This window comes from Staurois parvus, unplaced genomic scaffold (genome assembly GCF_062004578.1).
Source record: "Staurois parvus isolate SC_StPar_1 unplaced genomic scaffold, SC_StPar_1.0 ptg000219l, whole genome shotgun sequence".
In the NCBI taxonomy this organism is placed as follows: domain Eukaryota; kingdom Metazoa; phylum Chordata; class Amphibia; order Anura; family Ranidae; genus Staurois; species Staurois parvus.
The window spans coordinates 73,252-88,294 of NW_028318015.1; the positions used below are offsets into that span (position 1 = coordinate 73,252).

A 15,043-nucleotide genomic window follows, 5' to 3' on the forward strand; every position below is an offset into this window, starting at 1 on the left:
CTTCTTCAGGAGAGCCTACCCCACCTCCACCTAAGAACTGTACTTGAATCACCTCCACCAGATCATCCCCCGCAGCTATCACCTTTTGTATCACCTCCCCCTTCCTTTAGATTGTAAGCTCCACGAGCCGGGCCCTCCTATTCCTTCTGTACTGAAATGTATTGTAATCGTACGATCTCCCTTATATTGTAAAGCGCTGAGCAAATTGTTGGCGCTATATAAATCCTGTATAATAATAATGTCACAGAGGACCAATCCACATTTTGAGTGTCCTGGTTGTAGCCTGACCGTGGTTTGGGTAATCTGCTGTAATATATTCCCTACTCCTACCTCTCCACCCATGCTCAGACAAAACATTCATAACCCCCTCAACCCCTAAACATTTTAAATAAATCTCTACCATTATTTCCATGGATCTTTGGTCAAGTCATGTGATGTCATGGGTCTTCCTCTTTTTTTTTTTTATTCCAGCAGTGGGCAGTCTTAAATGCCCAGGAGAACAGCAGCCCCCCTGGGGAAGGGGGTGCAAGGCATGTTCTCCACACCCTGAATTCAAACTGATTATAAAGCCTAACTAATATATATTTTTTTTTTTCCCCCTTAATGCATTCCTCGCATTAAGGTAAAAAAATATTTAGGCATCCATATCCACCTCACCCCCCCCCCCCCCCCCTTTACTTACCTGATCCAGCACTGTGCATGTCTGCAGCTCTTCTCTTCCCTCACTGATCTCGCTGGCTTTGCCGAGGCATCGGGAACCATTGCTGCTGCTATCAATCAAAGTCAGTGATAAAGGCGTGAGGGGCAGAGTAAGTCCCGCTGTCTGTCAATAGGCTCAGGAGCGAGTGGCTTTCTTTGGGGGCACTCGGCGGAGGGGAGGAGCCAAGAGCATCAGTAGGGGACCTATGAAGAGGAGATTCAGGATTGCTCAAAGTATAAAAGATTAAAAAAAAAAAAACTAATTTACAACCATTTTAACCAGTTGCCATCTGTGCTAGGGGCAAGCTGCGGCTTCCAGTACCAGACTGCCTTGATCATCCAGGGGATTGATTGCTATGCGATCACACGACATCAAAGCTGTTATGAATGAATTTCATTCATAATAGCGGTGATTCCTATAGTGATGTGATTGGCCCACAGCCATCACATGGTACCTTAACTTCAAAAACCTTGTCATGCTTATTACTAAATACCTCAGGCTGTCTACATTCCAAAAAGGGGTCATTTGGGGGATATATGTACTGCCTTGACAATTTAAGAGCCTCACTACATTAAGATTATCCTTGTTTTTATCTTTTTTTGTTGTTTTTTATTTAACCCAAAAATTGGAGATCAAATACCACGAATACAAAGCTCTATTTGTGTGAAAAAAGATTAAAAGAAATTTTATTTGGGTGACTGCGCAATTGCCAGTTAAAGTAGTGCAGTGCTGAATAGCAAAAGAAAAATTGCTCTGGACATGAAGGGGGTAAAACTTTCCGGAGGACAAGTAGTTTAAAAAAATAAATAAATAAATAATGGGCCTCATTTTGGCCTGGAAGAGGTGAGTATTGCAGCAAAAACTTGGGTGTTTGGTTTTTTTTTTTTTGTTTTGTTTTTCGTTTTTTTAACATGTTCTAGTGAATTTATGCAAAAAAGCAATATGGATTTTGGCTTTTACTGTTGTGCATTCTTATTCTGGGTCAGTGTCCTAGGAAGCCATTGGATCAAATTTAGCAGCCAGCAGCTTCACAAGGTGCAATAGGCTTTGTGAGCCTCCCGTGTCTCCTCAGTGCCATTTTCTTTTAATTGAACCTCAGTTGATTACCATCCCTTGATTCTCCTGCTGCTCTTTTTCACCATTCGTAGTGGGGAGAGCAAGCACTGTGCAAACTCCAAGTCTGATTTAGTTGGAGCTCACACAGGGGTAAGGACTCTCTCTCTGCCCCGTATCACCAAGCATCAGCAATGTTACATAGGAGGAAATGAATGGAGTCACATGCTCCCCTATACCAGGAAGTACTGCGTTTTGTCACTCCGTTTCCTTGGGCAAATAGAGCGCATAGGGGGATCGACAGAAAGGTAAGTAGAAGCAGCTGCAGGGGCTGACATTAAAGCCAACCTGCTACTTGACTGAAAGGTTTGAGAAACACTGATGTAAAGGCACCCTTTAAAATTCTAGACAGTCCCGAGGCACCCTTTAAAATGATGGACAGTCCTGAGGCACCCCATTCTAAAATTGGGTGCCTCAAGAGTGTCCATAATTTTAAAAGGGCACCCCATTCTAAAATGTGAAAAACTATAATAGTTTTATATAACACAGCAACATCCACACATGTAGGACACCCAACGTTAGAAGAAATGTATTCTTCCAAAGCATATACACTTTTGCACACTGGTACTGACTAGTATTCCAATGTTTCTCTTCCCCTTCAGTTTTTCTCCATTGAGCTAGTGTGACCCCAGTACTGATGGAAAGGGGCAGAGGAGGGTAGAACTAGGATGCTGTGCAGGCAGCTGACATCCTCCTTATCAATGGATGATATCATTGGTTGTCGGGACACCAACGGCTAGAAGGTCGTAAAGGTGCGCAATGAAAACCTGTGGCTTTGTGTAACTAGAAGGCAGGCTTGTTCCACCCGCTGGCTTGTATACAAGTTTTGGGCAATTTTTAGAAATTTTGCCAAGGCACCCCTGAAGAGACCTCAAGGCACCCCGGTTGGGAAAGGCTGCTTTACATGGGCACAGCGTGGGTTTACTTTGCGGTAATCTAGATTACAAGAGTGTGATGAAGATGGAACATCTGAGGATTTAGGAATTGTCCACACAGATCTAGTCCTCGTTCATGTGATATCCTAGCTTCGCTGCCTGCTCCATGCTGATAATGCCACATTCCGCATTAAACAGCTGCCATTAATAAATTGTCCGCTGCCCATGATGCTGCATGTCTTGTGTTCTGAGCACAGTGCCGGCTCTTGAAGGGGAGCGGATCGTCTCCCAACAAGCAGATAACGTGTACATCGAGTAATGAGCGTAAAGACCTCATTCCCGCTCTCTGTTTTCTGGCTCAGGGCGATAAGTCTGTGCGAGTGATGCGTTCGCTGCTGGCGACACAGCAGACCTTTGTAGATAGACTGGTTCATCTCATGAAGGCAGTGCAGCGTGAAAGTGGAAACAGGAAAAAAAAGGTAAGAGACTGCTCCTCTGTCCGTCTGTGGCGGCACTCCGCCGTCTGTTCTTCTTGATCTCTTTTCTTCTTTGCAGGGCTACGTGGCTTATGGCCTGCTGGATTGTCACAATAGTCCTTCGTAATAGAAATTTGGCTATCCATAATATCAAATCGGGTTTACAAATGAAAAATGAGCATAAACCTCTCTTCACTCAAAAAATATAAACTAAATATATGATATTAAAAATAACAAATCTGAAGGATGCAGCACAGGGATCGCTGGTGTGTTTCCGCTACCAAGTGGCCTCTCCTCTGCTGTGCCGCTCTCCTTGGCAGCTCCTCTTTCCTTCCCAGCAGATCTGCTCTTGGCCACCTGACTTCACCTTTCCACCCAAAGCCAACACATGTCCCCCATGCCTATCGCTGACCCTCCATTGCACACATCCTTGCTACTATTTTGGGCCATATTAAATGTTCCCCGCCCACAACGCATCACTTCACCCCCTGGTCGCAACACATTCCTCCCTTACTACTTCACAGCACCCTCCCACCAACGGCACATCCCTTCTAGGTCACATTGTACCCCCCCACTCACCGGGCATTATTCACTGCCCACTTCACCCCCTGAACATAGCATATGACTTGTTGGCCACAGTGCATCCTTGACTGTCCACCTCACCCTGCCCCCTACTCGCAGCATATCCCTTCTAGGTCACATCGTGCCCCCCCACTCTGCATCCCTGACCATCCACCTCACCCTAACCCCTACTCACAGCATATCCCTTCTAGGTCACATCGTACCCCCCCCCACTCAGTGCATCCATGACCGCCCACCTCACCCTGCCCCCTACTCACAGCATATTCCTTCTAGATCACATCGTGCCCCCCCACTCTGCATCCCTGACCATCCACCTCACCCTACTCACAGCATATCCCTTCTAGGTCACATCGTTCCCACCCCCCCCTTGCCCTCACTCACAGTGCATCCCTGACCATCCACCTCACCCTACTCACAGCATATCCCTTCTAAGTCACATCGTACCCACCCCCCCCACCCCCACTCACAGTGCATCCCTGACCGCCCACCTCACCCTACCCCCTACTCACAGCATATCCCTTCTAGGTCACATTGTACCCCCCCTGCCCTCACAGTGCATCCCTGACCGCCCACCTCACCCTACCCCCTACTCACAGCATATCCCTTCTAGGTCACATTGTACCCCCCCTGCCCTCACAGTGCATCCCTGACCGCCCACCTCACCCTACCCCCTACTCACAGCATATCCCTTCTAGGTCACATTGTACCCCCCCTGCCCTCACAGTGCATCCCTGACCGCCCACCTCACCCTACCCCCTACTCACAGCATATCCCTTCTAGGTCACATCATACCCCCCCCCACTCACAATGTATTGTTCCCTGCCCACTTCACCCCCTGGGGTGCATTCCTGACCATCCACCTCACCCTGCCCCCTACTCGCAGCATATCCCTTCCTGATCATCTCATCCACCACTCACAGCTCATTCCTGCCCACCCCACACCCTGCTCACAGTGCATCTTCCCCCCCAGCCACCTTACCCCTACTCAATCATATCCTTCATCTCCACAGAGAACATCCCTCCTAGTCAAAGTCATCACCTACTCATTGTGGATCCTTCCACAGATGCCTCATTCCCCACTCACAGCACATCCCTCCGTACACAACTCACAGCACATCCTTCCTTCGCCAGCTAACACAGCACATCCCTCCCTACACAACCCACAGCACATCCTTCCTCCACCACCTAACACAGCACATCCCTCCCTACACAACCCACAGCACATCCCTCCCTACACAACCCACAGCACATCCTTCCTCCACCACCTAACACAGCACATCCTTCCTCCACCACCTAACACAGCACATCCTTCCTCCACCACCTAACACAGCACATCCTTCCTCCACCACCTAACACAGCACATCCTTCCTCCACCACCTAACACAGCACATCCTTCCTCCACCACCTAACACAGCACATCCTTCCTCCACCACCTAACACAGCACATCCTTCCTCCACCACCTAACACAGCACATCCTTCCTCCACCACCTAACACAGCACATCCTTCCTCCACCACCTAACACAGCACATCCTTCCTCCACCACCTAACACAGCACATCCTTCCTCCACCACCTAACACAGCACATCCTTCCTCCACCACCTAACACAGCACATCCTTCCTCCACCACCTAACACAGCACATCCTTCCTCCACCACCTAACACAGCACATCCTTCCTCCACCACCTAACACAGCACATCCTTCCTCCACCACCTAACACAGCACATCCTTCCTCCACCACCTAACACAGCACATCCTTCCTCCACCACCTAACACAGCACATCCTTCCTCCACCACCTAACACAGCACATCCTTCCTCCACCACCTAACACAGCACATCCTTCCTCCACCACCTAACACAGCACATCCTTCCTCCACCACCTAACACAGCACATCCTTCCTCCACCACCTAACACAGCACATCCTTCCTCCACCACCTAACACAGCACATCCTTCCTCCACCACCTAACACAGCACATCCTTCCTCCACCACCTAACACAGCACATCCTTCCTCCACCACCTAACACAGCACATCCTTCCTCCACCACCTAACACAGCACATCCTTCCTCCACCACCTAACACAGCACATCCTTCCTCCACCACCTAACACAGCACATCCTTCCTCCACCACCTAACACAGCACATCCTTCCTCCACCACCTAACACAGCACATCCTTCCTCCACCACCTAACACAGCACATCCTTCCTCCACCACCTAACACAGCACATCCTTCCTCCACCACCTAACACAGCACATCCTTCCTCCACCACCTAACACAGCACATCCTTCCTCCACCACCTAACACAGCACATCCTTCCTCCACCACCTAACACAGCACATCCTTCCTCCACCACCTAACACAGCACATCCTTCCTCCACCACCTAACACAGCACATCCTTCCTCCACCACCTAACACAGCACATCCTTCCTCCACCACCTAACACAGCACATCCTTCCTCCACCACCTAACACAGCACATCCTTCCTCCACCACCTAACACAGCACATCCTTCCTCCACCACCTAACACAGCACATCCTTCCTCCACCACCTAACACAGCACATCCTTCCTCCACCACCTAACACAGCACATCCTTCCTCCACCACCTAACACAGCACATCCTTCCTCCACCACCTAACACAGCACATCCTTCCTCCACCACCTAACACAGCACATCCTTCCTCCACCACCTAACACAGCACATCCTTCCTCCACCACCTAACACAGCACATCCTTCCTCCACCACCTAACACAGCACATCCTTCCTCCACCACCTAACACAGCACATCCTTCCTCCACCACCTAACACAGCACATCCTTCCTCCACCACCTAACACAGCACATCCCTCCCTACAGAACCCACAGCAAATCCTTCTTCCGCCACCTAACACAGCACATCCCTCCCAACACAACCCACGGCACATCCTTTTTAGCCACCTAACCCAGCACATCCATCCCTACATAACCCACGGCACATCCTTCGTCAGCCACTGGACACCGCATATCCTTCCTAGTTCAAGTCACCTCCTGCTCGCCATGCACCCTCCCTAGGCCATCCCCAAACTTCTCCTTCTGGAATGCTTTTGCTAATGTGTTATGAAAATGGTGGTGTATATGATAGCGCTCCTTCCCAGCATGCACCTGCTTCCAGAGACTAGTGCTGTCACTCAGACCTCATTAGTTATCTCCTGCTGAGCAGCGTGGTTGGATAGCAGTGGGGGAGGAAGGTGAGCGGTTTACCAGGTTAGCTCAGCAGCCGCAGCATGGATCAGAACAGGACTAAGCACTACATGCGCTTTGTCTCCTTTGGAATTCAACAATGCTTTTCAAGTTGTGCTAATTTTCTGTAACAGATGATAATTAATGTCAAACAGAAATTAGGTGTTTCGAGAGGTTAAAGAAACCCCCAAAAATCTCTAAATGTCCTTGAATATTCCTGGACTGTATGAAATTAAAAAAAGAAAATTAAGTAAAATACTAGACCTCATATTTTTGAAGGTTGGATGTTCTCCGTTGCATCCCATCAGATTCTTTTTTTAAGCTGTAGACAATTTTGGTAGCCTTCTGCAATAAAACCCTTCAGAATATTTATCCCTGAGACCCATTGTAGGTATTGGTCAGAATTCAAGTGTATATTGGTCCAAATTTTAAATCCTCTATTGCTTTCCATATTGGATTTCAGTGTTTTCTAGCCTACTCCTATTAGGCCCCATTCACGCTTATGAATGGAGATGTTGGTGATTATGCAGAAGGCAGAAGACCCAGTGGGCGATCCTAGCAATTAGCTGGAGGGGTGGCAGCCCCATTGAAGCAGTGGGAGGCTGATGGCTCCCTCAGCTAATTGTGGCCGCTCACATGTAATGGGAGGCTGTTAACCTCCCAAGGCTTTCAATGGAGCTACCCCCTGCAATTAATTGGTTGGAACCCGCACTGGTTCCCTGCATGTAATTATAGGTATGAATGGGGCCTTAATCTGAACTACCATTTTTTTTCAACTCTTTATGAAGGTCCCCACATGTTCAATTCCTTAAGTTACGTGACACCCTGTGAGTAGGCACTGCTGTGTCACACGTTTCACAGAGCCTGCCTTCTGAACTACCCAAGTGCTGAGAGGAGCAGTTTTGGGAGGCGAAGTCCGTACAGGAATCACTGCTTGCAGGCAGCAAGGTACCATGGGATATGTAGTCCTTAGTAATTGAAAGAAATGAGCATAGGAGAAGCTGCAAAGCATGCAGGAAATCAAGGAAGTTGTGAAAGAGTGCCTGCAGAAAGGATTTTTCAAGTTTACTTTTATTGGATTGTCAAATATAACTATTTTTTGTATTACTTATTACAATGCTGATGTGGTGTGTGGTTTTTTTTTTTTTTTTTCTCATTACAAAAACACAAATTATTATTTACATCCAAAATACAAACCTTTCCCTAAATTTTGCAATCCCACCTCCCCTCTACCCCACCCCTCGCCCAAACCCCCTATTTACTCTGGTCCGTATAGCTCTTCCTTCTCTTTCCAACTTTCCATTCTATACCTATGAATCTTTAGCCTCAATCCTCACTTCCAACTCTTCCTTTTTCTAACTGTCCTTTTCTTTCCCTCCAACCTTTTCTTTTCCCTTCTCCTATTCCTGCTAATCCCTTACAAAACATTCCCGTTATGCTCCTACCTCCAATCAGGTCCCTGGGCCTCCCACTGCTTCCATATAGTTTCCAGATACCTTCAGTCAGACCATCTTCCCCAATCCTTTCTAAATGTACCCGTGATACAATGCTGATGTTCTGAAATGAAAGTGTGTGTGCTGTGACCATAGAACTTCTTTTGACTAATTCCATGGTAATTACGGTTTCCTGCCTCTGGTCATATGAAGCATCATTCCATTCCTATTCACAGAATGAAAGGCTCCAGGCTTTATTAGCGGACAATGAGAAGATGAACCTATCTGAGATTGAACCGATTCCACTACCGCTTGAGCCCCAAGTGAAGATCAGAGGCATCATTCCAGAGAAAGCCACACTCTTCAAGGTGCACATTCCATACCTTTTGTAATAGACGCTTTTGCATTGTTTTTGACTTTCACAATTCCTTTTGAAATCTTTCTGTATTATACCCATTGGTTATGAAAAAGGCTTGAATGTCAAATCATATGCTACATCTGAAGAATTGGCAGCCAGTAGTATGTACACAAAGACATCGGAAGGGTACCACAATCACCTTATGCATAGTAGTACAACTCCAAAGTGTCTATGGTAACAACATGAGCTCTTGTGGGGCCTCCATGTACATGTGTTAGTCTTCAGATTGACCCGTGTCCCTTTCGGAGCCCCTGTGGGTCCTAGACCCAGGTAGCCAGGATTTGCTGGCAAAAGTGTCCAGAGATCTGCATCGGGAGCTAAAGAACAGGGTGCTGGAGCTTTACCATAGGAACTTATTTTTTTTTCATTACTGGTACTTGTAGAACGCCATCAAATTATGCAGCACTTGGTCTGATTATTATTCTGTCCCATTACTTTTAGTCCCTTAACAAGTGGGAGGCACATATGCAAACTGTTGTAATTCCGACACCGTTCACCTGATTTGGATGTAAATACCCTCAAATTAAAGCTGACAGTCTGCAGTTAAAGCACATCTTGTTCGTTTCATTTCAAATCCATTGTGGTGGTGTATAGAGCCAAAAATGTTAGAATTGTGTCGATGTCCCAATATTTATGGACCTGACTGTAGGTCATGTAATAAACGATATTATACTCATTGCTGGTAATTGTGTATATCAATCGTTCTGGCCGGAAGGGCGTGGCTACAAGGTCACACGGACACTGCATTACTTCCACTTGTATGGAAGATGTCAACACTACGTATTGCCCGACTAACGATTTTTTTAGATTAATGTGGACCACGATTTCGACCAACGAACGAATGCCTCTTGGTCGCCGGATGATCGATCGATTTTCTAATCGTGTATTCCCACCTTAACTTGCATAGACATATTAACCTACCAGCATGTCATTGGAGTGTGGGAAGAAACGGGAGTACCAGGAAGAAACCCGCGCAGGCACAGGGAGAACTTGCAAACGTGCAGGTAGTGCATTGGTTGGGATTCCAACAGACGACTCTAGTGCTTCCAGGCAGAAGTGCTAACCACTCGGCCACTGTGCTGCCCTATTAGGGTGTATATGCTACACCTAAGGTCCAGAATTGGTTAATGTTTGTTTTTTTTTCTTTGTTGTATTTGAATTGTTCTCTTCCATACCAAGTTTTTTTTTTTTCTATTTCTGTTTTTTGTTTCCATGGTATTTTATAATGGTTATTTTATACTTTGTTTCTCTACTATAGTCAAGACTAAAAATACGATTTATTTTTCAGTCCGGTGAATATTTTGTATTTTCATTTTATCCCCACTAGTGAAACTCCTGGGTTTCTTTTACATGTTTTTTTAGACTATGCTTATTTGCTATTCTAAAAACAATCCTATAAAACTTAAAGTGGAACTTCAGGTAGGAAAAAAAAGTGACTAGACAGGAATTTAATGCAGAAGAGACAAAACATGTCTCTTCTGCATTAAAAGTTGCTTACCTGCCTGTCCGCCCCTGTACTGTGTGCAGCTCACTGTACAAATTCAGCAATACCGACTCTGACTGGACGGGCGGGAGTGATGTCATCCCCGCCCGGCAAATGACAGTGGCTGGAGATCGAGACCTGGAAGCTGGGTGGGGAGCAGCGGGGCGCCGCATTACTGGAGTCGAGGTGAGTATAGTTCCTTTTTATTAATAAATGAATAATAATGAAAAAATTTGTTTACCGAGCTCAACAGCTCAAACTGCAATCACGCAGAACTGAATGATTCACAGGAAAGACCAGGGTTTCAATCTAAGTGCGCACCTGAAAGGAAACTGTTTCTACTGCGCATTCTTTTTAGATAACCCATGGTGCTCTGTGATTCCTGTGTCAAGGGTAAAACCCTGTATTATACAAGGGGCGTTTAAGTCAAACTGAGACTTTTGTGTTTATATAATAAAAAAATTTAAGGCAGTAAACTGCATTTATTCAACATATTCCCCTGCTACATTTATACATGTATCCCAGCATTTAATGAATGCCTGGAAAGATTCGGCATAAAAAGATTAGTCAATACGGCTGAACCATCCTAGGACAGCCGGCTTCACTTTGTCATCATTGTGTTCACCGTTCCCACAGAAAGATTTGTCTCTTGTGCAATTTCATGACAGGTTGTACATCGAGTATCCAGGATCAGGCATTCCATGCGCTGAATGTTTACAAGAATGACTGCTGTGGGCTGGGAACCACCAGGGCCTGGATCCTCACTGATGGACGTACAGCCGTCTTTGAAACGTTTACACCATTCAAATGTCTTACTGCGGCTGTGTGTCTCATCACCGTACTGAGCTTTGAAGTCTTCTGTAGATATCGGCGGGTTTTTCGCCTTCATTCACAAGAAACTTAATCACCTCGCGCTGTTCCATGCACGCACTAACAGTGTTGTTTGCCATCTTGATTACCGGTCTCTGGACTGGCCCGCGACATTTGCCACTTACTACTACATGTAGTACCGCCACACTAGCATCCCTTTTTATGCCTGTAAAATTAAGTCCCGGTTTGACTTGAACGCCCCTCGTATTTATATACAGAGTTTTATATACACAGAAAAAGTATAAAGAAGCTGTTTAACTTGTATAAACTTTAGAGTGAACCCTTTTTTTTTTTTTGTTTTTGTTTTTTTTTTTTTTTTGTTTTAATTTTTTTTTTTTTTTTTTTATATCTGCAGAGTGCCCTCATGCCAGCAAAACTGTACTTCAAAACTGAAGATGGAGGGAAATATCCTGTTATCTTCAAGCATGGAGATGACCTCCGCCAGGATCAGCTTATTCTTCAGATAATTTCCTTGATGGATAAGGTATCTTTTTTTTTTTTTTTTTTTACACTAAAATCTATGTATTCTTACCTCAGAAAAGTCTCTTTTGCGCTTAGCCTTCTCCAAATTCCTATTTTATGTTTTCTACTGTAATCTGACTTCCTGTTAGATGGTGACTACATCTGTTCTCCTTGGTCCAACTGTATGTAGAAATATAGCCACCCTCTTAGGCTACGTTCACACTAACGCTGTGTGCAGGTGGCAGAGAGGCGTTTGGGAAGCGTTTTTACCGCTTCCCAAACGCCTCTGCCAATTCTGCACATTACAGCACATGGTGCTGTTCTAACGGGAGCGTTTGCGTCGCGGCAAAACTGACTCCTCTGGTCGAGTCAGGAGGCGTTGAAGCCTCCTATTCTTGTCTATGATGCCGCTCTGTAAATGCCCGGCCGGCGTTTTGCGGTGCGGTTGCAGGGCGGTAACACCACTCAAACTGCATTATAGGCGTTTGTGGGGTGTTATTAACGCTCGGCAAACGCCTAGCAACCGCCGCTAAACCGCGCATGCGGCGTTTGCCGAGCGTTAAATGCTCCGCAAGCGCCGCTCCAGCGCTTGCCAAACGCTATAGGGGCGTTTGGCAAGCGTTGCTAAAACAGCCAAGTGTGAACGAGCCCTTACTCATTCCCAAGATGGACTGAGGACAGTAGACTATGGGATGTACAGTGTGCATGTGACCGCATGCGCAGCTCAGTGTACATTCTAAGAAAGCATGAGAGCAGGAAAGTAGGTTTGTTTCATTGCAGAAGAGACATTTCACATCTATTCTGCGATAAATGGCTAGCCTGCTCTCAGTTTTTAATTAAGACTTTAGTTATACTTTAAGGCATTCTGCACAGGGCCGGTGTACAGCAATTCCCTAGAAATGTCCTTTCCTGTTTTTTGTGGTGGCTTGCTGGTTTTCCCATAAGTCTGCACTAAGATGCAAGTCTTGTTTTGGGCATCTTCTGCAAGAGGAATTTTTCGTTTCGGTGAGATACTCCCTAAGGGTTAATTAACTCCAAAGGGATGCAGACCCTGCGGCTTTTCTTGTTAGTACACTGAGTGCACCTACTAAAAATGAACCAGACCCCTACATTCAGCTAAGGACATGGTGAAACAAACCGCTGGTAATTCAGAGAAACAAAATGTAGGCATCTGCTACAAAGTTTGTTTACATCTCTGGAATGTACTTTGAGGGTGTTTTCAGCTCAGCAAAAATGGAATTACTCTTTAAAGTGATTATATAAAGGATCGTTTTTAAAAAAAAAAAAAAAAACGTGAGATATGTACGTGCCATGTGCAAGGGATTTGCACAGAGCAGCCCTGATTCTCTTACGGGGTCTCCCGCTGGCGCTGTCGGCTCCTCCCTCTACAGAGTGCCCCCCATACCAATTCACTTGCTATTGGTGCACCTGTGCGGGTTCGCTCCTGAGCCATGCTGCGTCCATTGACCCCACCCCTGTTCCCTCCTCACTGGCTGAGGAGCCAATGGCTTCCGCTGGTGTCTTATGCACAGTGCTGGATTGAGATGGGGCTCAGGTAAGTCCAGACATACCTCGGTTTACGAATGAAAATCCATTGAAAATGTCTCCGGTTTACAAATTTTTTTTCGCAATACTAATGGATTAATTGTTCAAAACTCTTTATAAAGTTCACTTTAAAGGCATAAATACTGTACAGGGACATGAATAAAAAGTAATTTGTAAATGCATTGAAAACCAATGAATCTGTTCCAGAGGTTAGAAAAAAATTAATTTGATTAAATTGTTCAAAACGCTTTATAAAGTGCACTTTAAAGGCAAAGTACTGTACAGGGACATGATTAAAAAAAAAAAAAAAAAAAAATTATAAATGCATTGAAAACCAGAGACTTTTTTTTTTTTTTTTTCCTGACCTCGAACGGATTAATTGGTTTTCAATGAATTTAAAAAATTTTTTGCAATACGAACAGATTAATTGGTTTTCAATGCATTTACAAATTAATTTGTAATCCTGTCCCTGTACGGTATTTATGCCTTTTAAAGTGCACTTTATAAAGAGTTTTAAACAGACTTTTTTTTTTTTTTTTTTCCCTGACCTCCAGAACGGATAAATTGGTTTTAAATGCATCCTATGGGAAACCACGAAAAGTCCCGCAGAACTAATTAAATTTGTAAACCGAGGTACACCTGTATAAGGGTGGGCTGGGTGGGGGGAGCTGCATGCAGAAAGTGTTTTTGGTTTTGTGTGTTTTTGGTTTTGTGTGTTTTTGGTTTTGTGTGTTTTTGGTTTTGTGTGTTTTTGGTTTTGTGTGTTTTTGGTTTTGTGTGTTTTTGGTTTTGTGTGTTTTTGGTTTTGTGTGTTTTTGGTTTTGTGTGTTTTTGGTTTTGTGTTTGGTTTTTGGTTTTGTGTTTGGTTTTTGGTTTTGTGTTTGGTTTTTGGTTTTGTGTTTGGTTTTTGGTTTTGTGTTTGGTTTTTGGTTTTGTGTTTGGTTTTTGGTTTTGTGTTTGGTTTTTGGTTTTGTGTTTGGTTTTTGGTTTTGTGTTTGGTTTTTGGTTTTGTGTTTGGTTTTGTGTTTGGTTTTTGGTTTTTGGTTTTGTGTTTGGTTTTGTGTTTGGTTTTTGGTTTTTGGTTTTTGGTTTTGTGTTTGGTTTTTGGTTTTGTGTTTGGTTTTTGGTTTTGTGTTTGGTTTTTGGTTTTGTGTTTGGTTTTTGGTTTTGTGTTTGGTTTTTGGTTTTGTGTTTGCAGATCCCCCACTTGCTCAGCGGGGGATCTGCAAACAGGATAAGTGCACTCTCTTGTGTAAATGGGCCCTCAAGGTTTCAGGATAGAGGTTTAGTTTAGACCAGGAGAAGGCAACCTGCGTCTCTCTAGCTGTTGTGGAACTACATTTCCCATGAGGCATTGCAAAGATTACAAAACTGACAGTTACAGCTATGACTTGCAGAGGCATGATGGAACTTGTAGTCCTGCAGCTTTCAGGTTGCCTACCCCTGTTTTAGACAAACATGCTTGCACTGTGTGGCCAAAAAGTATGTGGGGGCCCCCCTCCAGGTTGAGTTCAGATGTTTTCAGTGGAGGAGGAAGATGAATGCTACAGAATGCAAGGACAGCAGTTTGGGGAAGGCCTTTCTCCATTCCACCATTGTGCTCATGTGCACAAAACCAACTCCATAAAGACCTGGGGCTAGGTTGTCCGTAATATAGAAACTCTGAGACTTCATTGGCGACTCACTAAATAACGAAGCAAGAAAAACAGACAAATCCTAAACTTGGAACTAGAAAAATAAACAGCATTTTTGGCTTTTATACTGTATTTCTATGCTGAATTGGCTCCCTTAATTGTGTGTGCCCCTACAGTGTGTGATGGAGAGGGGTCCTCCAACCCTGAGATCTGAATTAATCTGCACTGTC

General features: G+C 45.1%; 1 protein-coding gene across 1 annotated transcript in view; it reads left to right on the forward strand.

Annotated features, from left to right (window-relative positions):
* PIK3C3 (phosphatidylinositol 3-kinase catalytic subunit type 3) overlaps positions 1 to 15,043 on the forward strand; it is a gene marked incomplete at both ends in the record, with an annotated part of 109,561 nt that overhangs the window by 72,889 nt on the left and 21,629 nt on the right. Inside the window, 3 exons of the mRNA XM_089679175.1 lie at positions 3,051 to 3,167; positions 8,638 to 8,769; positions 11,528 to 11,656. Of these exons, the coding sequence (XP_089535301.1) occupies positions 3,051 to 3,167; positions 8,638 to 8,769; positions 11,528 to 11,656 (378 nt within the window). The remainder of the gene's footprint in view (positions 1 to 3,050; positions 3,168 to 8,637; positions 8,770 to 11,527; positions 11,657 to 15,043) is intronic.